Genomic DNA, 27,232 nt, shown 5'->3' on the forward strand with positions numbered 1-27,232 from the left:
TCAAGTTGTGTCACCAGAGCCGGCCCAAGGCATAAGCGTACTAAGCGCTTGCTTAGGGCCCCGCGGCCACCAGGGGGGCCCCAAAAGCAATTAACAAAAAATTATTATTTTTTATTTTTTGCATGTACGAGTCTGACTGATGATTTCTAAATGATCAAAGATATATTATTGTACAAAAACACAATTTTAGGTCAACAGAGTGCTGCTGCTGATCTAGGCCTAGTGATCCTCACTTTAAATTTAAACTGCCTCTGCTGCACCTGTGACGTTTGCCGCCTGCCGTGCAATGCCAGTGCGCACTGGGCATCAAAAGCGCAGATAGAAGCAAAACAATGTCACAAAAAAGGACATATCCTTCAGGTGCAGAAAAAAGGAAGAAGAAGAAAGTGGAAGAGGAGAAAAAATGTCATGATAAAGGTATGTTTGCATGACTTGGTAATAAAAAGTTTATCAAAGAGATTTGTAGCTGTAATTAGCTTTAGCTAGGTGACGTTAGCTAGCTAGCGCGGTGCTAGCAATATGTTTTTAGCATCAGGTTACTAGTGAGATATGTTGTTTGCACAAATTGTTTGCAGCAGAGCACGGTAATTTATGTGAGTAAAATAAACATTATTTTTTACATCAACTCATAAGTTATGTGAAACTTCCCCAGGAGCATTGTTAAAATACTTTGGAGGCACAGAATCAGCCCAGAGCCAGTCCACATCCTCAGGCTCAACTGTGAGTGATGAATCAGGTGAGGAAAAGACTGTCACCATACAGTATACATTTAATTTCTTAGTATAAACATTACACCTGAAGGGAAATTAATATAGTCAAAGTATCTCATTAATATGTGTGCCTATATGTATGTATGTATGTATGTATTTCATCTTAGGTCCATCTCCATCCACTACAGTGCTCTCTCACATGCCTCCATCCCCTGTGCCCACTGTCCCCTCCATGTCTGAAACCACAGCTGATTTATCTAGTACCGGTAAGTTAACTGCAAAACACCTTTTATAATTGCTCATTGTACTGCAGAACATTCTGATATTAATAATTATGTCCAACAGTGCAATTTAATGACCTTATAGGTCCTTCTTTTTTAGTCATTGTCTTTCTTTGGTCACTTCCTCAGCAACTTCCACGTCAACGTCCCCTTCACACCATGGACCATCATCAGCTCCGCCAGTTGACCCAGCTGAGTGGCCTTCTTTCCTCTCAGATTCAGACAGGACTGAGCAAGTGATCAGAGGACCACTGTCTATTAAGGAGAACTTTTCATTCCCCAAACGGCCTGATGGCCGAAGTTTTCATTATCATTATACCTACAGACAGCTAGTCAATGGGGAAAAAGTCAAGCGTAGCTGGCTGACTTATTCAAGAAGTAAAGATGCAGTCTATTGCTTTTGCTGCAAATTATTTTCTAAAAAGTCCTGGACAGCGGGATTGGGTTATTTTTGCACATTGCTGTTTCAGGCTTTTGTTACCAAAAATAATAAAGTGAATCAGAATCAGCTTTATTGTCCAGTAATGTTTAACACACATGGAATTTAACTTCAGTAGACTGCACTCTCTTTGTACAAAGTAAACATTAAATATGAACAATTAACTAAAAATATAAACTAATAATTAAAGACTAATATGTACAAGACTGATGAGACAAGATGACACTTTTACTGTAAATACAAATACTTGGACTGTTCAACCCCAGGCCACTCTTGTAGCTGAATGTTTTCATTTAAGATTAGGAACCATATGTGGCACTCTGGACATCATTTGTTCATTCATTGGTATTATTTATGTTCTTAACTGGGCCACCCCCATATCTTTATAAATGACATGTCATTTGTAAAGACATGCCAGGATGACAATAGGATAATGTAAACAACACTGCCAGAGCCGCAATGAGTTTATAGTAGGTGTGTGAATGATCAACAATCAATATTATTGGCAGAAATAGAGGGCCCCAAAATCAAATTTTGCTTAGGGCCCCATGGAGGCTTGGGCCGGCACTGTGTGTCACACAATGTTACATTTTTACTCTCGCATGTTTCTTAACTTTATATTTTATTATTACTAACATTCCCAAATATATTGTCTATAGGTAGACCTTTCTTGTGAGAATTTTTTTTTAGAGGAGACGACCTTGTAATCCATGGTCATCACAGCGCACACATTCACCAAATATATTTGACAATGCAGTCAATATAATTTGTAGTTTCATGGTTGATCACTCTGTATTAGCTATACCAGGTGTCTCCAATCACACAGAGCGCTACCCATTTATTTTATTAGCTCATACTTTATATGATAAAGTGAATAAGCTTGTTTTGCCATATGTTCAAAAAAATCAACAAAACATTTTCATTTGCATTTTTAATATCAGTATGCATTTCTTTCTAGTTCTGTTTTTTGTATCACTATTGACAGCTACTTTGACAAAAAGTAAGGATTTAGTGTTTTATTTATATGATTTGCAAAATTTAAATTGTACTTTTACAAGAGGGAAGCAGATCTCCACTCAACAATTGTCTATGTTTTGGTCATTCCTCATTAAATAGAGGAATATTGTCTGAATTGAAAGGGGAACTGCACTTTTTGGGAATTTTGTTTGTCATTCACAATCCTTATGAAAGGTCAGAACACGTTTTTCTTTTTTTATGCATTCTAAATCATTAAACGCTCGGCTAAGAGTCACTGTATTCAGCCTAAAGCGCTCTAAAAAAACTTTCAAAAGGCTCCATCATCGAATTATATACACACTGTGATGTTATATGTAATGTAGTAACATGCACATGCATATAACATGTAATATTATGTGTTTTGGTCATCAAGATTAGCAGCCAATTTAGACCAAACCGCTTTTGCTTCACAGAGAAACTTTGGCCATTTATCCATCATTTCTGCCCTCGTTCCTCTTGATGCATCATCTGCCGGGTTCTTCTTTGAGCCAATATATCTCCACTGATGAGTATCTGTTGCTTCTCTGATGATGGAGACTGTTTGCCAGAGAGGTATGGAATCGACATGTTTGATTACAAATGTATTTCAGAACAGTTGTGCTATCAGTCTAAAAAATGGGCTTGTCCAACTCAAGTTGTAGCTCCTTCTGCAACATTTGATCAACTCGAACTGTAAGAACTGCTGCTGTGATTTCCAGTTGAACTGCACTGATGAAGTGAGGAACATTATGACCTTTTTCTCCCATCCAGTTAGTGGCGGTAATGCGTTTCCAAGATGGTTTGCAAACCGCCTATAACAAACCTGGGCAAATTAAGGCCCGGGGGCCACATGCGGCCCGTTAAGTATTTCAATCTGGCCCGCCGGACATTCCCAAATAATTTTTTTAGATCTTTAAGATGTAAACTGTAGCTGCCATCATGATGTTTTCAAATGACCGTAAGTCTTGAACTATACAAAGTATTTCAATGGTTGGGATCTGCGCTTTTGCATGATATACTAGTTACTATGGTAATTAATTAGTTACTATGGTAATCTAAGTCACAGCAGCTCAGACGAGGCACCAAGCAGTGTGGGTGGGGAGCGTTTCCACAGAGTGTCAGCCTGAAATGTGGGTGTCAGGGACAGACGCGGAAGGAGATTTTCACAACAAAGTTCTAAAGCTTAGTTATATATCAGATTGTATATTGTATTTTTACCCTTTGCGTTCATATTTCGCTTTGTCGCGTTTTGCTTGATTGTAAAATATGTCGATCGAGAGTGGGTGTGACGTTCATATGTTGTCAATATTCAGTGTTTTATCGTTCATAGAAAAATGTAAAATTCCATTCTGTTTTTTAAGGCGGTCTGTCAAAATGTTTTTAGCATTCAATCAGACATTATTGTGAGGTTTTGCATTAGTGTTCCTACAAATAGATACACCGGCCCTCAGACACATTTCTTTCTCTATATTTGGCCTCCCAGTCAAAATAATTGCCCAGGCCTGTTCTATAATATGAAAAGATCATGACACGCATCAACGTTGCCAGACGTACCATAATTATCAGACTTGTACGATAATTTCACCTCTGTGCGTAAATAATTCCCCAAATCCCACAATGTACGAAAGTTTAACCCACATCAATATTTGGCTATTAGCAGACGAAAAAGGGATACATCGCATTTTCATCCAGGCAGGGGCAGTGGCAGCTTTTTTCCAACAGTGTTGTTTATTTAAAGGTGAAAATGCATTACTAGCTACATTTTACACGGTCTGTGGTAATTTTTTACTAAATCAGATAGTCCTCTTGAGCAGCCTCAAATCGGATATATACGATACATTTCATCAAACTACGATAATGTGTCATTTCCTATCTGGCAACGCTGACACCAAGCAGTTTGGTCCCCTAATGATGACGTATTTCTCAATCCCCGCCCTTGCGCCCTTGCCTACACGAGTTCATATTTATTTGTGTAAATCATAAACATATCAAAATGTTATTAGTCGACGCCTAACAGTCTTACATTGTTTGGGATTATACTGCCTACAGAAGCCTAGTTTGACTTTCTACCATTCGTCCGTGAACGTTGGTAAGACTTGAACCTTTTCTGCAAACTTTTCTTCGTTTGATGGTCACCTTGACTGAAAAGCCACATTCGGAAATATTAATAACAATACCGTCTGCAATAACGAATTGGGTGTTAAGTATTTAGAGCAAAGAGCACAGGACTTGACGCAACAACGTGTATTGATTTTAACATACTGTACTGTAGCATGATTATTACATATGTACCCGTGTGACCCACTATTTCCTCTTGCTACAGTAGTCTGTGTGGACTGTTACATATCCTTGTACTGTACATAATAATATATATACTATATTAATATACACGTCGTTAAATAGTACATCTCTTACAGTGTCAATCAATTATTACAACTTATTCCGATACAAAATGAGCTGAACAAATTTGAATGTGCGTAAATAACTGTATCATCTGCACACATCTGTATACATTCGAGGCTTGCGAGATATAAACACTTCTTTTTAAACAATTTCTTAGCAGATATGCTAACACAGTTATGCTTTCCTCTACCATTGCTGACATTTTGGTGGTTGTTACATGAAAACACTTTTTTTAAATAGCATGCTGAAGTGAACAATAGCCCATAAGGATACACCAAAAAAGTAGAAAACTAATATAGGCACAAGGGCACTATAAAAAAAATCCACATGGCCTAATCAATGGTTCACAGCAGCTTAGACCAGTGTTTTTCAACCACTGTGCCGCGGCACACTACGTGGGAGATTATGTAATTTCACCTATTTGGGTTAAAAATATTTTTGCAAACCAGTAATTATAATCCGCAAATAATGTGCCGTTTTTAAGTGTCGACGCTGTCTAGAGCTCGGCAGAGTAACCATGTTATTCTCCTCGATATCAGTAGGTGGAAGCTGGTAGCTAATTGCTTTGTAGGTGTCGGGAACACGTCGTGTGAGACGACGATCGTTTGTCGTGATCACAATATGCAGACGACAGCGGGAGGCAGTGTGCAGGTAAAAAGGTATCTAATGCTTGAACCAAAAATAAACAAAAGGTGAGTGCCCCTAAGAAAAGGCATTGAAGCTAAGGGAAGGCTATGCAGAACGAAACTAAAACTGAACTGGCGACAAAGTAAACAAAAACAGAATGCTGGACGACAGCAAAGACTTACGAGACGGCGTCCACAAAGTACATCCGTACATGACATGACAATCAACAATGTCCACACAAAAAAGATAGCAACAACTTAAATATTCTTGATTGCTAAGCAAAGCAGGTGCGGGTAATAGCGCTCAAAGGAAGAAATGAAACTGCAACAGGAAAATACCAAAAAAAAGGAAAATCCACCAAAATAGGAGCGCAAGACAAGAACTAAAACACTATGCACGGGAGCACAACCAAAATACTCAAAATAAGTCACGCCGACCTACTTTGAGACATGAGCTATAGAGATGCATGGTTGGTTATGGTTTATATTCATATCCAACAATTGCGAAAACAACCTTTTATTGTTTACTGAGTTTCAATTCTAATGATTTCTGCTGGTGGTGTGCCTCCGGATTTTTTCAATGAAAAAAATGCGCCTTGGCTCAAAAAAGGTTAAAAAACACTGGCTTAGACACATCTGGACTGAGGGGTTCAAGAGCATCATGCAAGTGAAATAAGACGCCTGTTCACTCTGCTCTCAAAGGATGGGATCATGTATATCACCAACTACTTCATGGTAGACTGTTCCATGGTTGAACTGCAGTACTATGGATGAATGTTCTGCCGACAGAGACTGTCCTGTAGGTTGGTATCGTAAAGGCGTGGCGACTTGATATGAAGCACACTGCACCTTCTGCAAGAAAACAGTTGTATGGCATATCTAAAAAAAATGACTGTTATGATTTTTTTTTTTGGTTTACAATAGAGAGGCTTCTGGTGTTTTTAGTTAGTTTAACCATTTTGTTGTGAAATGTGAAAGAGCAGTGAATGAATTAATCTACTTACAATTCCTTCTGGCCCTCTGATTTTCCTTTATATCTTTGTACTTTTTTGTCCATATGGCTGTGAAATGGTCTTAAATTATATTCATTATGGTCCTAAAAAAGTCCTACCAAGTTTTAACTTTCACTAGTTGAAACCTGCTGAGACCCTGAATAAAGCAGTTAAGGCTGCAGCTAACGATTATTTTTCTATCGATTAATCTATAGATTATTTTTTCGATTAATCGGTTAATCTATAGATATTTTTTTTTCGATTAATCTATAGATTATTTTTCCTTTTACCGATTATTTTTTTATTCAAAATGAAGATGAAAAAATAAATGTAGGCCCGTTTTTTCAAAAGGCATGGCTTTTATTTACAAAAAAAAAGAAGTATGGCCACTCAGTCAACATTGACAACAACATGACTAAATATTCTGTAACAATGTAAACATTTAAAACTTTTAACATTTAACAAAATTAAAAGTAGCTTATTTGCTTTTTAATGTGCACATATAAAAGTCAACATCCAGTGCAAATCTTAATATTCTGCAATAGTATAAGCATTTCAAAAGTAAAAGTATTGCTTATTTTGCTTTAAAATGTGCAAAAATAAAGATAAACATCCAATACAAAAAAGTGCAAAACGAAATATTATGTAACAACAGTGTAAACATTTCAACAAAAGTGAAAGTATTGCTTATTTGCTAAAATGTGCAAAAATAAAGATAAACATCCAATACAAAAAAGTGCCAATCTAAATATTCTGAAACAGTGTAAACATTAAGTATTGCTTTTAAAATGTGCAAAATAAACATCCAGTCCAACACAGTACACAATAACCAATTCTACTCATTCCAGTGAGTGACTAACAGTTGTAATGAAGAAAGGTTAGCATGTCTACGCTCAGAAGGGGTCGATGTGGCTGGAACTGAGAGGTAATTAGCCTTCACCTCAAGCCAGGACTGCGAGTGAGCTGAGCTGCAGTTTATATTTCTAGAAGGTCAACGGGCTCATAGTGATGTTACTAGTAGTTGACTGGGAGGTGTTTATTATCATTTGGGGAGAGTCCGCTGCCTGATGCTCACCTGCTAAACACCTATCTGCTCCATGCTGAAGCGCTGACTACATGCGCTATGAATACGCACTGCTGATTGGCTGGTAATGCTTCGTGTGTACCAATCAGATGGTTGTGTGGGTGGGACAATGCTGCGTGTGTACCAATCAGATGGTTGTGTGGGTGGGACAATGCTGCGTGCTGTGACAGAGGCAGAGGAGCGAAGCAGCTTGTTAAGACTTTAGCAGCTAAAGTTAGCTTTAGCTTAGAAACTCGTTCGGTACACCCCCGTACCGAACCGAAAGCCCCGCACCGAAACGGTTCAATACAAAACACGTACCGTTACACCCCTAGCAGATACAAATGACACATTCATGTTTTTGTGTAATGATGACAACGTATGCTCGCGCGGACGATTGACTAGTTGATGGTTTTCTTTTCAAATGTTCGTTCATAGCCGTTGTGCTGCTATGATAGGCCATTTCCGCTCGACACAGTGTGCATACAACAACATTATTAGGCCGTTTATTGAAATACTCCCACACTTTTGACCACTTTTGGCATGCTTTTCCCCCCTCGCTCGCACCGCTCGCATCGTCTTCTTTGATCGTCTGCTTTGCGCTTCGCCATGACGGTAGTGTGACGTCATTATGCGACGCGTCGACGCACAAAAACGGCGTCGACGTATTTACGTAACCGATGACGTCGACTACGTCAACGCGTCGTTTCAGCCTTAAAAGCAGTATGTGCAGCTTTGTAAACACGTCATCACAAAATGCTTGTTTCTTTTTGAGCAAGTTAGATAGTTTTGGCATGTTACCGTTTGTTGTTAATGTTGCTATTAAAAAACTATTTTTATATAAAAAAAAAATATATATATTTATTTTTAATTCTTTACCAATTTGCCGTTTCTTGCTATATAATGGACACCAGAGGGTGATAAAGGGTGATGGGTCAAATGCAGAGAAAAATTTTGCCACACCTAGTGTGCGTGTGACAATCATTGGTACTCTAACTTTAACTTTAACAAGTTTAATAGTTTATTTTTGTAACAGCTGGATGAGCAGCGTAGCTACAATATAAACAGTGATGGGCAAGCTACTTGGAAAATGTAGTAAGCTATGCTACAAATTATTCTCGGTTAAATGTAGGTAAACTACAAGGGAAGCTATCCCCAGAGAATTGTAGCAAGCTACACTACAAGCTACACAGCAAAAGTAGCTTATATAAATATATATACAGTGTTTCCCACACATTCATTTATTTGTGGCGGCCCGCCACGAAAGAATTAAGGCCGTAACAAATAGATTTTTTTTTGTTTGTTTTAATTTTTAATTTTTATTTTTTAATTTTATTTTATTAATTTTTTTTTTTTTTTGTCCTGTCCAGCTTCTCAGGCAAATCATATAGTTGATGTAGGTGCCCATATTGGCTGTTCAGATTTACTTTACAAAAGAGAAGTGTAGGATCAAGATTTTTGGAGCTCTTTGTTCAGTGGATCAGATGTTTGATGAAGCTCTGTGTCTATCTACCACCACTACTGTTTTCTGTTTGTTTGTTACTGACTGTGGCAGGACACCTCTGCCTCTGTTTCACTTTATGTTGCCGGTAAGTAATATGGTTGTAGTAGTAGGCTAAAGTTAAATTATTTAGTATGCACTAATTAAAGGGGCAGAGCTTTAAGAGACATTTTAGCTTTTATATTTTTATAAGATATATTTTTTGTAAGAACCACAATTAATAAATATATTTCAAATATTGTTCAAATCTGTATATAAATATGTACATAAAGTGTTGTAATTATATTGTGAAATGGATGGATGGATGGATGGACGTTTAAAACAAAACTGTTATTATTAATTAGTAAGTATACATTTTTTGAGCCTTTTTAGAGAAAATCATATCATTGTAGTAAATTATGCAAATTACTCGATGATGTCATGGTGACCACGCCCATAGCCACGCCCCCACCGCCACAGGTATCTTGCAGTTTATGGGAAACACTGATATATATATATATATATATATATATATATATATATATATATATATATATATATATATATATATATATATATATATATATATATATATACATATATATATATATATATAGGCAGCACGGTGTAACAGGGGTTAGTGCATGTGCCTCACAATACGAAGGTCCTGAGGAAACACGCTTAGCTTAGATACATTTATCAGAGTTTATATTGGAGATTTTAGATGCAAGTCGATCCAATAATCTGATATCTGTTTTTTCCTGATATCAAACCAATATGTGGTATCAATATCGGCTCGCGACACTCCTAAACAGAATAATATTGATAACAAGGGTAATTTTGGTCTTTCTAATTGTAATATAAAAAGTCTATACTTCTACAAAATAGAAGGGTATTTATAAATGAGTACATTTAAAAATAGCTAATAAAGTAGTAAAAGGGAAAATATGATTTTTAACGAAATCTAACAACAATATTCAGTCATATGCATAAGCTACGATATTTGGTGTTGGTCCAGACATATTTGGATTCTACTCATATGTTTGTGAATGGTTCCTTACCGCCTTGTGTCTTAATCTCGCAGGAAGAGAAACTGCAAAGAAGTGGAGCATGGCGACTGTAAGTTCAGTTTGACTATTAGATGAGCTCAAGTCAGCTGTCATATTAATGTTTTAAATTGTTTCAGTAGGTAGGGCATGCATTGATCGAAGGTGGTACTTGCAAGTGTATACACTAATGCACAGGTGTCAAACTCAAGGCCCATATTATTTTATGTGGCCCGTGAAAGCCTGGAAATAATATGCGTTAATAAAATGCTTAATCTTTTCTTACGAAATATATTTATTTCCCTTTTGACATTAAACATCATGTACTGCATGCAATTGCATATCTTTTAAAATTCAATATTTTCAAAATCAAAAGTATTATTTCATGTATTCCAAAAATATTTTTTGTTAAAATAAAGATAAATACTGTACTTAAATATCTGCTTGACTTATGATTTCAAAACAAATTATCAATCAAATTGTACACTTTAAAATTGACAATAGATTTTACTGTTAAATTCCGCCGACTGAGTTTTTTTTCCGTAGATTCAACTTTGGTACTGTTTTTTCCCATATACAGTAAGACACTGAAATCATAAAAAAACTAACAAAAAAAACATTGACATAACAAGATTTTACGGTAAAAAAAAACAAACCTGCCACTCTGTTGCATGAATTGTACCGCGAAAACAGTGGTATTGTTTTTCCATGTATTCAATTTTTTTATATGCTGTAAAAAAAACCCCATTGCTTTTACTGTAAAATTCTGGTGACTGAGCTGCCAGTTTTTGAAGTAAAATTTAAAGATTTTTTTTTGCAGGTTATGTAAAAAAAAAATATTGTTAATTTATTATATATACGCATATACATATATACATATACATATATATATATATATATATATATATATATATATATATATATATATATATATATATATATATATATATATATATATATATATATATATATATATATATGTATAAGTTTATTCTCTGCGCTTACACACATGCGGATTTACATCATACGTCAGCAACCAAATGAACTTTTGTAGCCTGAAAACAGATTTTTTTTGTATTATTATTTAATTTTATACATCATATAATATATTGCAATAATTAGTTTGAATCGAGAATCGATTGTTAATCAAATTGAATTGTGAGTTGTTATAAGAGTCACATTCCTATTTGTTCATAAATTGTGTCATCTGGCGGAAGAGAAGTAAATTCAAGGATTGGGCAATTTGCTCTAATTGTTACAAAGCTGTGAGAACGACATTTCGAAAAGCAGATGGATGACAACACTCAAAATACTACAAAAGCATGTGCATTGACAGCCCCAAATTCACATTGTACCTTTTGTTTAGACCTTTTTGAGCTGTTATGCTGACATTGCTTAAATAGAGACCTACTTTATATCTTAGCAATGTGTGTATTTAAAGTTTAAAAACATATGTATTATTATGTGATCAGGTGCTGTACAGCAGAACTAGGCTGGCTACTTATCTTCCTGGGCTTCATGCTCTGGTGCGTCAAATCGCCAGGACCAAGGGATTATCTATGACTGGGTCCCACGGTTCTGATGATCGCCATGTAGCAACAGCCGCTTCCATAAACGGTATGCTATGCTTTTGTCATTCTTTGTTTAATATTTCTACACCCAGTATTTATTACTAAAATAATTAATAGCCTTCTGTATATCATGACATTCTCAGTTATTTCTTAACAGTAATTTGTGTTAGGCATTTCCCAATACAACTTTTTCTCTTCGGATACGATACCGATATTCGAGCCTTGAGTATTGTTCAATACCGATATTGCGCCGATACGATATCTGCACAAATCATACATAATTTAGTATTTTGTAGTGTGGAATGTTAGAAAAGGTCAAGTGAAATTACGCAAACAGAAAACATTTGGCCTTTTCCCACAAAAGTTCAGAAACTAAGTTCCTAGAACCTTTAGTTCCTGGAACTAAATGTTCATTAAACTAAAGGCTCCTTAAACTAAAGGTTCCTGGAATTAAAGGTTCCTGTAGAAGTGTGTGGTTTGTGTTTTCAGCTGCATTTTACAGTTCAGGGTAGTACAAATCCGGCCGATGACGTATGGATTAGTGGCACAGTATATTTCTAAAATGATACCATGTAAATAAACAGACATAATTATTTTACCAAAGGGTTTAGTAAATGAAAATACAAAGCAATAACATACAAATAAAACAATATGATTTAAAAACAACATGAACCGAATTTTACATACTGTAAAAAGTCATGCTTTTGTCCACAGAGTTCAACAGTCAGAAAGTTGTCCCCTTAGTAAATGATTTAATGAAGGTCAGATGATTCCTTATGGTGCATATACAAACAACATTCATGAAGTTTGGTTCTTTTATGAATTTATTATGTGTCTACTGAAAATGTGACCAATTCTGCTGGGTAAAAAGTATACATACAGCAATGTTAATATTTGGTTACATGTCCCTTGGCAAGTTTCCCTGCAATACGGCACTTTTGGTAGCCATCCACAAGCTTCTGGCAAGCATCCGGTTACATTTTTGACCACTCCTCTTGACAAAATTGGTGCAGTTCAGCTAAATTTGTTGGTTTTCTGACATGGACTTGTTTTTTCAGCATTGTCCACATGTTTTCAATGGGGTTTAAGTCAGGCCATTCTAAAACCTTATTTCCAGCCTGATTTAGCCGTTCCTTTACCACTTTTGACGTGTGTTTGGGGTCATTGTCCTGTCGGAACACCCAACTGCGCCCAAGACCCAACCTCCGGGCTGATGATTTTAGGTTGTCCTGAAAAATTTGGAGGTAATCCTCCTTTTTCATTGTCCCATTTAAAGCACCAGTTCCATTGGCAGCCAAACAGGCCCAGAACATAATAAAACCACCACCATGCTTGACGGTGGGTATGGTGTTCCTGGGATTAAAGGCCTCACCTTTTCTCCTCCAAACATATTGCTGGGTATTGTGGCCAAACAGCTCAATTTTTGTTTTATCTGACACCACATGGACAAAGATAAGACCTTCTGGAGCAAAGTTTGTGGTCAGATGAAACAAAAATTGAGCTGTTTTGCCACGATATGTTCCATCCATCCATTTTCTACCGCTTATTCCCTTTGGGGTCGCGGGGGGCGCTGGAGTCTATCTCAGCTACAATCGGGCAGAAGGCGGGGTACACCCTGGACAAGTCGCCACCTCATCGCAGGCCACGATATGTTTGGAGGAGAAAGGGTGAGGGCTTTAATGTCAGGAACACCATGCCCACCGTCAAGCATGGTGGTGGTAGTATTATGCACCGGCCTGTTTTGCTGCCAATGGAACTGGTGCTTTAAATGGGCCAATGAAAAAGCAGGATTACCTCCAAATTCTTCAGGACAACCTAAAATCATCAGCCCGGAGGTTGGGTCTTGGGCTAACACACGTCAAAAGTGGTAAAAGAATGGCTAAATCAGGCTAGAATTAAGGTTTTAGAATGGCCTTCCCAAAGTCCTGACTTAAACGTGTGGACAATGCTGAAGAAACAAGTCCCTGTCAGAAAACCAACACATTTAGCTGAACTTCACCAATTTTGTCAAGAGGAGTGGTCAAAAGTTCTACCAGAAGGTTGCCAGAAGCTTGTGGATGGCTACCAAAAGTGAAACTTGCCAAGGGACATGTAGCCAAATATTAACATTGCTGAATGTATACTTTTGACCCATAATAAATTCATAAAAGAACCATACTTCATGAATGTTTTTTGTGACCAACAAGTATGTGTTCCAATCACTCTATCACAAATTTTTTTTAGAGTTGTAGAAAGTATTGGAAACTCAAGACAGCCATGACATTATGTTCTTTACAAGTGTATGTAAACTTTTGATCGCGACTGTATATGTGTGTATATATATATATATATATATATATATATATATATATATATATATATATATATATATATATATATATATATATATATATACTGTATATATATCCATCCATCCATTTTCTACCGCTTATTCCCTTCGGGGTCGCCTACCATGTTTACCTTCTATAAAGGACTAAAATACAAGAAAAGACCAACCTTGTTCGCTTATTGAAGGACAATTAGGTGTTAACTGGCTGTCCAGCTCTGCACAAGTAAAGGCGCTGCAGGACTGCTTGTATCGGAGCTTATCGATCAAGACATCCCTAATTAGTTTTGAGTTTTGGATAACAAATTCGGACCATGCATATCTAGACCAAGCTAAGAATTATTGTAAATTGTCTTCTTTTTCAGAACCACTTCCATTATGGCTGGATGAGACCATGGTACCATCTGGCGTCAAACACCAGGTCTCTCTTCTGCCTGGTAATGTAGGGTTTGAATGTAATCTGGAAAAGGCTTCAGAACACAAGATTCGACTCACAGACAAGATGGCCCCTGATCTTCTGCCTGCGTCATCCAACCGTGAACAATGTTTATCCAAGCTGCCTATGAATGAGTTTTTTGTGAGTCGATTACTCATAATTATTCAACCTCCATTTCAAATACCTTTTAGTTTCAAAATGTACAGACTTTCAATGGACAACCAATTAAACATTTTGGGCCATTTTGTTGTATGAAGGAATACATTAGTAGCCTGGGATACCAGTTTAATTAGTGACATATTTAACACAACATTAATTGATGCTTGGCCCCCCCAAAACAGCCCTATTGTAACATGTAACATGCATTTTAAAAAGAAAAACACACCTTTAGATAAGAAATATTTCATAATAAAAATACAATAGAATGTAGTACAAACAACAGTAGTAGTTTTATAAAGTAATGTAATAATTATTTACAGCATTTACCTTGGAAAGCAGATTTCTACGGTATACCCTTCGAGCTGCTTTCCAGTCAAACACACCATCTGCAGCTTGTGGCCACCGCTGCTGCTCACTGCTCCCCTCACCTCCCAGGGGGTGATCAAGGGTGATGGGTCAAATACAGAGAATCATTTGGCCACAACTAGTGTGTGTGTGACAATCAATGGTACTGTAACTTTAACTTTGTCCATGTATTCATGGATACATCAAGTTCAAGTTCAAGTTTATTTATTATTGTCCATTCTTAACATGTACAAGACATATATAGATACAAGATATATATAAAAAAAAAACATGTACAAGACATATAAGAACTGAAATTACGTAATGTCTGTCATTTCGTTATTATTTTAACTATCGACTCGTTTTGCTTCAGTATGGTACAATCAAACTGCTTCACTAAGTTAGCTACAAGCTTACATGCTCGGTCATGTTTTTCATGATTTATTTTTTTACTTCAATGAATATCAGCACTGTCTTAGACACTCACTTTCTTCGTTTCCCTGGTTGGAAAAACAAAGTTATGTCCATCTCTAGCCATAAGCTAATGCTAGAGCGTAAGACCGAATGTTTTGTTTGGATCTTACAGGGTTCACCGTGACATTCTTTACGCCAACTAGTGGTGGGGAGACTCATAACTCGTAACCTTTGTCCCGCCCATCGGAAGCTGAGCATTTCTGGAAGTATACTGTCTATAGACCGATTATCGACGACGGCCATATTTGGCATGTTGGCGTATATAGAGCCTTTTTCAAGTTTCATTCCATTCTGAGTTGATATAGTTGATATACGAGTGAAAGTTGGCACATTTTAGACATGCTTTAGTTGCAAATATGGATGGATCATGATTATCTGTAAACTGTGATTATATGGGCTTTTTGCAACTTGTTCACAGTTATTTTTTTCAAAGGAAAAAATGCAGCAAAAACACCATTATGTTACCATTAGTGGTTTAACAGCACATATTTGTTTGACAATTGTCGATATTTTTCGCAATTACTAAGCAGTCACCCTGTCCCGTCAACACGTATGTGCACGCAGTAAGTGTGTGCACACATACCAAAGCAGTTTAAGAGAAGCAACAAACAGTTATTGTTATTGTTATGATAGAATATACATTCAATGACGGCTAACGCTAACTGTCCAAATCGATATCATTAACTAACAACACCCATAGTTAATGCGCATGCACTTGTTACATACTGTACGTACATTGTGTTCATCATTACATCCTAGAAGCCGTAAGAGGACAGGATATACTGTTACTGTGTAAAATACTTTGGAAATTTAATGCCCTCTAGGCATCTGTGTAAATGTTGCAAACCACCCCTTCAATCTGATTACAACATATATAATCATTTGACAGCCCTAATTATAATATTAGATTAGAAGATTAGATGTGTTGAGCACCCATAATATAAGGCTTAAGGAAACACTGGTCGCATGATATACAGTACATTGAATATATATGTAGATACTAGATAGTTGCACTTTTACCTCCAGGATGTTCTAATCATTGTTTATGTTCTATGTGCAGAAAGAAGATGATCCAGCCATCAATCAGAAGGCTAATAAGATACATTTGGCCGAATCATCTGTAGAGTGTGTCATACAGTCATGCCCTGAGCAATTCAAGCAAGGTAATTCCCTGCACTAAATCAAAAGTAAATTGTAAAAAAAATTCTGCTTAACGATTAGTTCTTTCTAGTAAAAAAAAAAGTTTTTTTTTTAAATACTTAAAACACCTACGGGTACTTTGATTTACCATCAATGCTTAGTCCTTCTGCACATACTTTGAGAAGCGTGGCCACGTTGTGAGAAAGTTGTGGCACAGCAGTAACTCATATAGAATAAACTAGTACTTTATTTTCATTGCATTTAAAAAAGTACAGTGCAATTAATTTCAGTGCAGACCCATTCAAGAGTAGACATACATTGTACATGGTCGGCAGAACAGGAACGCTGATGGGTCCCTACTAGGGCGCCGTCTTGTAAAACGTGTGAAAATGCAAACTGAGGGGGGAGTAGAAAAATAATTAAAACTAGAACAAACATGTAGTTTGATATGACACCGCATATACTGCATCTTACTTTTAGCAACATTCTAATGTGAATCATGTTGTTCTTTTTAGACAGATACAAATGTTACTTTTTATGGAATACTTTTCTAAAAAACTAAATTTAGAGGTTCCTCTGGGAATCAATACGTCTGTCTTAAAATACTTATTTGAACAAAAATGTAACATTGCATGCAAATACATAATTATCTCCAACATTAACATTTATAAAGTACAAACTTAAAACTTCTGTCTTGAATAAAATACTTCTGTAAATACTGCATCAATTGTAGTATTATACATTGTGTCCAAATAAATAAGTACAACATTGAGAAGACTATAGTTTCAGTAAGTCAAGTGGATAAATGCAGGCTTTTTCTTTCACACATCTTGGCGATGTGCAGAGTGACTGCTTTAGGGATCGTTTCCCACCGTAATTTCTTTCTCATCATACATGGTATCGTCACCAGTGTTCAGAAAATAACTTTTAAAAAGTGATTGAATTGCTAACGGAATTACTCTTTCATGAATGTAATTAATTACTAGGAAAAGTAAGTAATGAGTTAGTTTAATAAAAAAAAACAACTTTAAGAATCTGGTTTATGCAGTTGAGAGATGTTTCATATTGGAGCAGAGTGTGCGTGTGTGCCTTTAAAAGGGGGTGCCTGTTGCCAAGGGGTGTGTGACGTCAGCGCCCAGGCAGAGCAGCATTAGCTCAGTTGTGTGTTCGCTTAGCAGTGGCAGTTTGTCGGCAGTTACAGCTGCTCTGTTAAATATTTTTAATGGATTGTGTTGTGGCAGCACGGTGGACCTGGGGTTAGTGCATGTGCCTCACAAAACGAAGGTCCTGAGTTCAATCCCGGGCTCAGTATCTTTCTGTGTGGAGTTTGCATGTTCTCCCCGTGACTGTGTGGGTTCCCTCCGGGTACTCAGGCTTCCTCCCACCTCCAAAGACATGCACCTGGGGATAGGTTGATTGGCAACACTAAATTGGCCCTAGTATGTGAATGTGAGTGTTAACATTGTCTGTCTATCTGTGTTGGCCCTGTGATGAGGTGGCGACTTGTCCAGGGTGTATCCCGCCTTCCGCCCAAATGCAGCTGAGATTAAGGCTGCAGCTAACATTATTTTTCTATCGATGAATCTATAGATTATTTTTTTCGATTAATCGGTTAATCTATAGATTATTTTTTTCGATTAATCTATAGATTACCGTAATTTCCGGACTATAAGCCGCACCAGCTAAATTTAGGGGAAAATACAGATTGCTCCATATATAAGCCGCACCTGACTATAAGCCGCAGGGTTTTGATGTGTAATTACCGTAGTATATAGGGGTTCCTGCTACCACGGAGGGGATTGTCGGGACAGAGATGACTGTTTGGGAACGCAAAGCGTCCCATTTATTAACAATAAATCTTTCAATCATTCAATCAAACTTTCACATCTTTGACATGGCGAACAGCATTCGTGCAGAGTACAAATAATACAACGGTGCAAAGTAATACAAAGTGCTCGCCTGTACGTTATCAAAATAACCAGCCTACCGTACCAGGCAGGCGTTGGTGTGGAGGACGCTATCCTTTACCTGCTGCACCGAGCCCACTCACACCTGGATAAGGGAAATGGCGCTGTGAGGATTCTGTTCCTGGACTTCTCGAGTGCCTTTAATACTATCCAGCCCCGCCTACTACAGGACAAGCTGGACAGAATGCGAGTGGATCCCTGCCTAGTTGCCTGGATTTCAGACTACCTCACCGATAGGCCACAGTACGTCAGACTGAAGGACATCACATCTGACACTGTGATCAGCAGCACCGGAGCACCGCAGGGAACGGTGCTGGCCCCTCTTCTCTTCACCCTGTACACTGCTGACTTCTGCTACAACTCAGAGCTGTGTCACATCCAGAAGTACGCGGATGACACAGCCATCGTCGGGTGCATCAGGGACGGCAGAGAGGAGGAGTTTCAGAGGCTGGTGAGGGACTTTGTTGTCTGGTGCCACAGGAACCTCTTGCAGCTCAACCCTTCAAAGACCAAAGAGCTGGTCATTGACTTTGGGAGGTCGAGTCCAAGGTCACAACCTATTGTGATCGAGGGAGTCGAGGTACAGACCGTGGACTCATTCAAGTACCTCGGGGTGTGGGTGGACAACAAGCTGGACTGGACTGTTAACACGGACCACTTGTACAGGAAAGGACAGAGCAGGCTGTACTTCCTGAGGAGGCTGCACTCCTTCAACGTCTGTAAAAAAACTATTGTGGATGTACTACCAGTCTGTGGTTGCCAGTGTTCTGTACTACATCGTAGTGTGCTGGGGGGGCAGTATATCTAAGAAGGACAGCTCCAGACTGGAGAAACTGATCAGGCGGGCCGGTTCTACGATCGGACTAAAACTGGACTCACTGGTGACGGTGGCAGAGAAGAGGACTGTGGAAAAACTAGTGAGCATCCTGGATGATGCCAGTCACCCTCTGCATACCGTTGTCAGTAGCCAGAGGAGCCTGTTCAGTGCTAGACTGCTTCATCCCAAGTGCAGGACTAATAGACTAAAAAACTCCTTTGTCCCACATGCCATTAGACTGTACAACTCCTCTCTGGGAGGGAGGGGGGTACTAGAATGACGGGGGATGCAAAACAATAACAGTGTAATACGTTTTCATAACATGGTCACTAATGCCTAGTTTCTCTTGTTATATTCATATTTTACTGTTATATTTGTATTCTCATTGATGCTTTTTGTTTTTATTCTACTGTAATATTTTTCTATTTTGTTTCCATTTATACCCCCATTATTTACTTTTTTAAATTCGATCTCAATTCTGTACACTGCTGCTGGAATTTTAATTTTCCTGAGGGAACTCTCCTGAAGGAATCAATAAAGTACTATCTATCTATCTATCTATATGAAAAGTCAGTCTTTAATCATTGTGTCATCGTCTTCCTCCTGCGTACTAAAACCACCGAAATCCTCTTCATCGATGTCGGAGAAGAACAGGCCGTAAATAAGCCGCAGGGACCAGAACGAGGGGAAAAAGTAGCGGCTTATAGTCCGGAAATTACGGTATTTTTCCTTTTACCGATTATTTTTTATTTTATTTTATTTAAAATGAAGATGAAAAAATAAATGTAGGCCAGTTTTTTCAAAAGGCATGGCTTTTATTTACAAAAAAAAAGAAGTATAGCCACACAGTCAACATTGACAACAACATGACAAAATATTCTGTAACAAGGTAAACATTTAAAACTTTTAACATTTAACAAAATTAAAAGTAGCTTATTTGCTTATTAATGTGCAAATATAAAAGTAAACATCCAGTGCAAATCTTAATATTCTGCAATAGTATAAGCATTTCAAAAGTAAAAGTATTGCTAATTTTGCTTTAAAATGTGCAAAAATAAAGATAAACATGTAATACAAAAAAATGCAAAACGAAATATTCTGTAACAACAGTGTAAACATTTCAACAAAAGTGAAAGTATTGCTTATTTGCTAAAATGTGCAAAAATAAAGATAAACATCCAATACAAAAAAGTGCCAATCTAAATATTCTGGAGCCATGTAAACATTAAGTAAAATGTGCAAAATAAACATCCAGTCCAACACAGTACACAATAACCAATTCTACTCATTCCAGTGAGTGACTAACAGTTGTAATGAAGAAAGGTTAGCATGTCTACATGCTCTGGGGAGGCTGATTCTTTTCTTGTTTACAATATTCCCAGCAGCTGAAAATAGGCGCTCAGTAGGGGTCGATGTGGCTGGAACTGAGAGGTAATTAGCCTTCACCTCAAGCCAGGACTGCGAGTGAGCTGAGCTGCAGTTTAAATTTCTAGAAGGTCAACGGGCTCATAGTGATGTTACTAGTAGTTGACTGGGAGGTGTTTATTATCATTTGGGGAGAGTCCGCTGCCTGATGCTCACCTGCTAAACACCTATCTGCTCGACGCTGAAGCGCTGACTACATGCGCTCTGAATACCCACTGCTGTTAACGCTCTGAATACGCACTGCTGATTGGCTGTTAGCGCTTTCTGTGTACCAATCAGATGGTTGTGTGGGTGGGACAATGCTGCGTGCTGAGACAGAGGCAGAAGGAGCAAAGCAGCTTGTTAAGACTTTAGCTTTAGCTTAGAAACTCGTTCGGTACACCCCCGTACCAAACCGAAAGCCCCGTACCGAAACGGTTCAATACAAAACACGTACCGTTACACCCCTAGCAGATACAAATGACACATTCATGTTTTTGTGTAATGATGACAACGTATGCTCACGCGGACGATTGACTAGTTGATGGTTGATGGTTTTCTTTTCAAATGTTTGTTTATAGCCGTTGTGCTGCTATGATAGGCCATTTCCGCTCGACACAGTGTGCATACAACAACATTATTAGGCCGTGTATTGAAATACTCCCACACTTTTGACCACTTTTGCCGTGCTTTTTCCCCCTCGCTCGCACCGTCTGCTTTGCGCTCCGCCATGACGGTAGTGTGACGTAAATATGCGACGCGTCGATGCACAAAAACGGCGTCGACATATTTACGTAACCGATGACGTCGACGCGTCGTTTCAGCTTTAGCTGAGATAGGCTCCAGCACCCCCTGCGACCTCAAAAGGGACAAGCGGTAGAAAATGGAGGGATGGATTGTGTTGCCTCTTGTTCATAAAGAGAGTGAATTTGCTTCCATGGCTGTCATATCTTCTGGTCTACAAAAGGAGTATTGTTTGGACGGCAAGCTTAAGCTTGTTACTTACTTCAATCACTGTTTTGTTCCCTTGTAGATAGGAGTAGTGTGTGTGTGTGTGTGTGTGTGTGTGTGTGTGTGTGTGTGTGTGTGTGTGTGTGTGTGTGTGTGTTTGTTTGTTGTCTGCTTTGTGTGATTGTTGCCTCTTTCTATTTGATATCAAGTACATTTTTGTGTTTAGTTTTTTTTTTTTTGGACCCAAACGTCTCCTGGGGGCAAAAAATATGCCGGCGCAAGAGGAGAAAATAATATATTTTAAATGTTTTAAATCGTTTGCAAAAAACTTGAATATGTCGATGAAATTGATATATTGCCCAGGCGTAGTTTGGGGCCAGGAAAAAAAAACCTCTAGCCACAAGTTATGATAAGACAAGACAAAGAAGCAGGCAGGGGAGGGAGTGTGACCGCCTTTGTCAAGAGAGAAAGAAATATGGAGTATGGCCGTTACATTGTGTTTTGTAATAATAATCTTCACTAAAAAAAACATTAGAAATCTGAATTCGAAAATGTGATTTCGTTATTATGTATTACCCAGATCTCCAATACCTGTTTCCTGAGGCTCCAAGCGCTCATGTGACAGTGGTCACAGTGACCCAAAAGACACAGAATGATATGACAGCATGGTCTTCCGCTGTGGAGGATGAGCGAGAGCAGATGCTTGACAAGGTGAGCTTTCTTAAACATGGTACAGATGGTAATTTACAGAATATTAAATGGATCTGCAATAGACAAATATCAACCAAGATATGATGACCAAACCGCCATTATACCATTGGCATCACTTCCTGCCATGCATCGTATGCGTTGATGTAGCTAGTTTAGTGGTTTGGATCTCATTACTGCTACTTGCCAAGGACTTTACCCTGATGGCTTCATCGAGCGCAATAATTTTGCGGGCATTTTTGCTATTGTTTCGTTCTTAAAGGGGAACTGCACTTTTTTGGGAATTTTGCCGATCGTTCTCAATCATTTTGAAGGACATTACAATGGATGTTTTTTTCTGCATTCTAAATAGTAAATACACGCAATCAAATGTTCACTTACAATCAGGCATGTGATTTTTCCGTCTATAGTTGGAAATCCGTCTTTTTTATGTCTGTGAAAATAGAAAAATAAATTTTCAGTTTTTCTTCGTTTTTTCCGACCTACAATGTGTGTTAAAATCTTGATCTGTCTCTTTGCCATACCTGCCAACAACTACGGTTTTCCCGTAATGAGTACGGTATTTGATAATCCAGTGGTAAATACTACGGTTTTCCATTAAAAATGATTAACTTTAAAATCGAAGCTACGTAGCGAAGCAACTCCACGGGCAGGGGACAAAATATACAGGAAACATCAATGATGATTGATTGGTTTACCTATAAGTAAATCCATGATTGGTTGGTTGCTTTATTATGATGAGTCACGATTGGTTAAGATTAGGGCAAAACATTACAGACAGGCCAAACAGAGGCAAGATAGGGCGGGTCATCGAACCAGGAAGGGAAATCACAACAGACGCGCACATCCTAAAATGACGACGAGAGACGGGGAAGAGAAGAGAGAATATTCAAGTGGGCGATTTATATATTAAAGCAACTAGTGGAAGATGGCAGGCGGATTCTCTTACTTAGATTTTTCTTTTAGCAATGTAGACGACGTCCAGAAAACTCACAATGCGTCCACTTGGCCACATTTGGACAAATGTATGCGTCTGGATAAAACAATGCCCAAACATTCATTTTAGTTGTTTACCATGTAATCCCAAATATAAATACAACATGGAAGACGTGGAATACACATTTAAGAACACACATGGTTGTGGCAGACATGTGATGACTTTTGCTACAGTATAGCCTGTCTAAATGCTACATTTAATTTTCATTGGTGTTTTAGAACAAGACAGTAGCTGACATTTTGTCCATTATTTCTACTGTTTATATTTTGACATTGAATAGTTGAATCATTTTGAAAACAAACAACCCCCAACCCCTTTTTTTTTTCTTCATCACTGATTTCTACTCACTGCAGACTTTAAGAGAGCCAACCAACATGATAAAACATCACTTACTGTACAAGGTCTGCTGCCAATTGATAGGGTATTCATATATACTCGTTTCGGTGAAGAATGTCTCATAAACAAAGGAACGGAGTGGGAGGGCTGGGGGTCTTTTTGTGTCGTTCTGGCCTTTTCAAAGTCCTAAATGGCTGTCAAAGTCTACCAACTTGTTGGAATACCTACTCAGACTTCTTCTGTCCAGGGGAGACGCATGATGTATGATCTAAACTTATAGCAAGGAAGCAGCAGACCACTCGGATGATGTAAACATAGGGGCACTCGGTAGTGATCATGGCGCCGCTATAAACAGTTTGTTGCATTAGTGCTTATAATAACAATATCACTAATACTTGGTTAATATTCAAGTCACAAAATGTAAATAGAGTATTGTTGGCGGTTTTTGAATGGTTATTTATCGGATTTTATGGGCGAAATAGTGAAGCTCCCATTGGTTCCGCTGTAAGTAGACTTTTATTTATGTTTATTTAATATTTAGAATGCTTTTTTTTTTTTTTTAAATCTATCCGCCGTCATGTCTTTCATAATGATTGTGAACGATCGGCAAAATTCCAAAAATAATTTATTTAACAGAAATGATATTTAGTTGGAATTTATTTTATGGTCTTCCTTGTATTGTTAATAAATCTGGTTCAATGCGGTTGATTAATTAACTTGTAACTTTGTTTAGTACCGCTGTTGATTTTTCCTTAATATAATTGTTTCTTTCAGTTCCAATTATATTCTGCTGAAATGACTCCAAAGTGTTGTCCATGAAAGAACACTGCCTCCCTCATTTGTTTATTTATTGCCTTTGATCAGAGAGAGCCTAACAAGACATTGTACTTTTCTAGTTTGTAGATGGAGCGAAGGAAATCTGCTTCATCCTGCAGAGGAAAGGATTCTGGGCTGACTTCATCGAGCCGTCCTCAGGCTTAGCGGTAAGACCAAATGAAAACTTCAAACAAATATGAAATAATTAATTTGAACTTCATGGCTGTTTTGTGTCCTCCATCAGCCAAGACTGTTCAAACTGTTCAAAGTTTGAAAATGTTTTTTCCTCTTCATTACGCATTTGTTGACTGATGCGACTGATAGTCCAAAAAAACATTACATCACACAGTATTAAAATGCATCATTAATACATACAAGACACTACAAAATTACTAAGGCTTGTGTTTGCCTGTAAACAACATGACTGGTGTAAGGTGAAAAGTGTCCAAACTTAGGGGAGAGCATCAATGTGGTAATGCTTTTATTTTTCCTAATATTTTCAAGTAAAGTCGGTAAGATGGACGGCTTGACGCCCAGCTGCTTTAGATTCTCATCGTACTGTCACCTTGTTGTTCAGACAATACGTCTCACTAGCCACATGTACATGGACAACGTTTATTTAAACTGGTCCTCATTCGGATTTCCAACTTTGCTGTGTTGCGTTTCTATTCAGTCCCATCTCCAACGCTCTGGCGCTCTCAGCAGCAAATATGCAAGGATTATTTTTTTTCAGGATGCTGCAGCGAAGTTGCAACAATTTCACACACAGTATGCACACCTGGTGTTAACCTGAAAGGCCAATTAGTTAAGGTTACACTCACCGTTTGCCTGCAACCAGATGATTTATTGTCTGCAAGCAGATAATGGTTTATTGTTTCCTGTATGTTTGACCTTCGTGAGTTCCTGCGCGACTCGTGTGTTCTCATTACTGCCTGGTACCCAATTAAAAGACCTTTTACCTGCACATCGCATGCCTTCTCTGCTTCTTGGGATCAAAATTACCAATAATCAGTTAATTACAATGCTTCCAATTACAGATTTTTTTTGTAATAATAAAATAGAATTTGCGTGTGAGGAAGGTAGGACTGATGCATGAAATACAGTATTTGCTGTACTTTAGTACAGTAGCGTTGACTGTTTGTGATGGTCTCCCTGGACAATGCAACAGTTTTATACTCAAAACTACCTCTTTGTTTCCTCCCCAGTTCTTTGGATCTTACACCAACAACACGTTCTTCGAGACTGACGAGCGGTACCGTCTTCTGGGTTTTCAGATTGAAGATCTCGGTTGCTGTAGAGTTATTCGACATCCTTTGTGGGGGACACATGCCTTTGTGGGAACAATATTTACCAATGCCCCACCCAGCAGTTTATCATGATGAAAGTACAGGTCATAATTATAGTTTAGTTAATTTTGAACATGTTCAATAGATTCATAGAAACAATAAGCAATCCCATTAGAATGTTGTATGTAAAATATAAACTCCTTGCAAGAACTTCATAATATGTATATGCTTTATACTGTATGTATTTATATATACATATATATATATAAATACAATAAACTCTTTTCAATCCCATTTTTTTAACCGTTTTGTTTTTTAGCTTCTTCCTTTTAAAAGTATGTAATTTATGGTATTAGGTCTGTCAAAAATAATGATTTAAAGGGGCAATATTTACACAGATTCCTAGAGGGCGTTAACTTTCCAATGTATTTTACGCAGTATATCCCGCCCTCTTACGGCTTCTTGTACATAATTACAAACCCCGTTTCCATATGAGTTGGGAAATTGTGTTAGATGTAAATATAAACGGAATACAATGATTTTCAACCCATATTCAGTTGAATATGCTACAAAGACCACATATTTGATGTTCAAACTGATAAACTTTTTTTTTTTTTGCAAATAATCATTAACTTTAGTATTTGATGCCAGCAACACGTGACAAAGAAGTTGGGAAAGGTGGCAATAAATACTGATAAAGTTGAGGAATGCTCATCAAACACTTATTTGGAACATTCCACAGGAGTGCAGGCTAATTGGGAACAGGTGGGTGCCATGATTGGGTATAAAAACAGCTTCCCAAAAAATGCTCAGTCTTTCACAAGAAAGGATGGGGCGAGGTACACCCCTTTGTCCACAACTGCGTGAGCAAATAGTCAAACAGTTTAAGAAAAACGTTTCTCAAAGTGCAATTGCAAAAAATTTAGGGATGTCAACATCTACGGTCCATAATATCATCAAAAGGTTCAGAGAATCTGGAGAAATCACTCCATGTAAGCGGTATGGCCAGAAACCAACATTGAATGACCGTGACCTTCGATTCCTCAGACGGCACTGTATCAAAAACCGACATCAATCTCTAAAGGATATCACCACATGGGCTCAGGAACACTTCAGAAAACCACTTTCACTAAATACAGTTTGTCGCTACATCTGTAAGTGCAAGTTAAAGCTCTACTATGCAAAGCGAAAGCCATTTATCAACAACATACAGAAACGCCGTCGGCTTCTCTGGGACCGAGATCATCGAAGATGGACTCATGCAAAGTGGAAAAGTGTTCTGTGATCTGATGAGTCCACATTTCAAATTGTTTTTGGAAATATTCGACATCGTGTCATCCGGACCAAAGGGGAAGCGAACCATCCAGACTGTTATCGACGCAAAGTTCAAAAGCCAGCATCTGTGATGGTATGGGGGTGCATTAGTGCCCAAGGAATGGGTAACTTACACATCTGTGAAGGCA

General features: G+C 37.9%; 2 protein-coding genes across 5 annotated transcripts; both read left to right on the forward strand.

The window, feature by feature from the left end:
- Positions 1–293: 293 nt before the first annotated feature.
- Positions 294–2,953, forward strand: LOC133662999 (mucin-5AC-like). Its single transcript, XM_062067186.1, has 5 exons — positions 294–417; positions 653–736; positions 878–976; positions 1,121–1,227; positions 2,861–2,953. The coding sequence occupies exons 1-5, from the start codon at positions 333–335 to the stop codon at positions 2,951–2,953; spliced, it is 468 nt and encodes a 155-aa protein (XP_061923170.1). The 5' UTR covers positions 294–332.
- Positions 2,954–4,348: 1,395 nt separating this feature from the next.
- On the forward strand, positions 4,349–26,057 carry mmadhcb (metabolism of cobalamin associated Db). Of its 4 annotated transcripts, none has more exons than XM_062068536.1 (8): positions 4,349–4,515; positions 10,075–10,109; positions 11,509–11,653; positions 14,299–14,510; positions 16,408–16,510; positions 22,207–22,337; positions 24,564–24,650; positions 25,689–26,057. In XM_062068536.1, the coding sequence occupies exons 2-8, from the start codon at positions 10,101–10,103 to the stop codon at positions 25,860–25,862; spliced, it is 861 nt and encodes a 286-aa protein (XP_061924520.1). In that variant the 5' UTR covers positions 4,349–4,515; positions 10,075–10,100; the 3' UTR covers positions 25,863–26,057. The 4 variants fall into 4 exon arrangements, with proteins under 4 accessions (XP_061924520.1, XP_061924522.1, XP_061924521.1 ...); XM_062068537.1 differs by lacking the exon at positions 4,349–4,515 and adding an exon at positions 6,138–6,258 and having other exon boundaries at positions 14,299–14,354; XM_062068535.1 differs by lacking the exon at positions 4,349–4,515 and adding an exon at positions 6,143–6,258.
- Positions 26,058–27,232: the final 1,175 nt, after the last annotated feature.

This window comes from Entelurus aequoreus, linkage group LG13 (genome assembly GCF_033978785.1).
Source record: "Entelurus aequoreus isolate RoL-2023_Sb linkage group LG13, RoL_Eaeq_v1.1, whole genome shotgun sequence".
Lineage (NCBI taxonomy): Eukaryota > Metazoa > Chordata > Actinopteri > Syngnathiformes > Syngnathidae > Entelurus > Entelurus aequoreus.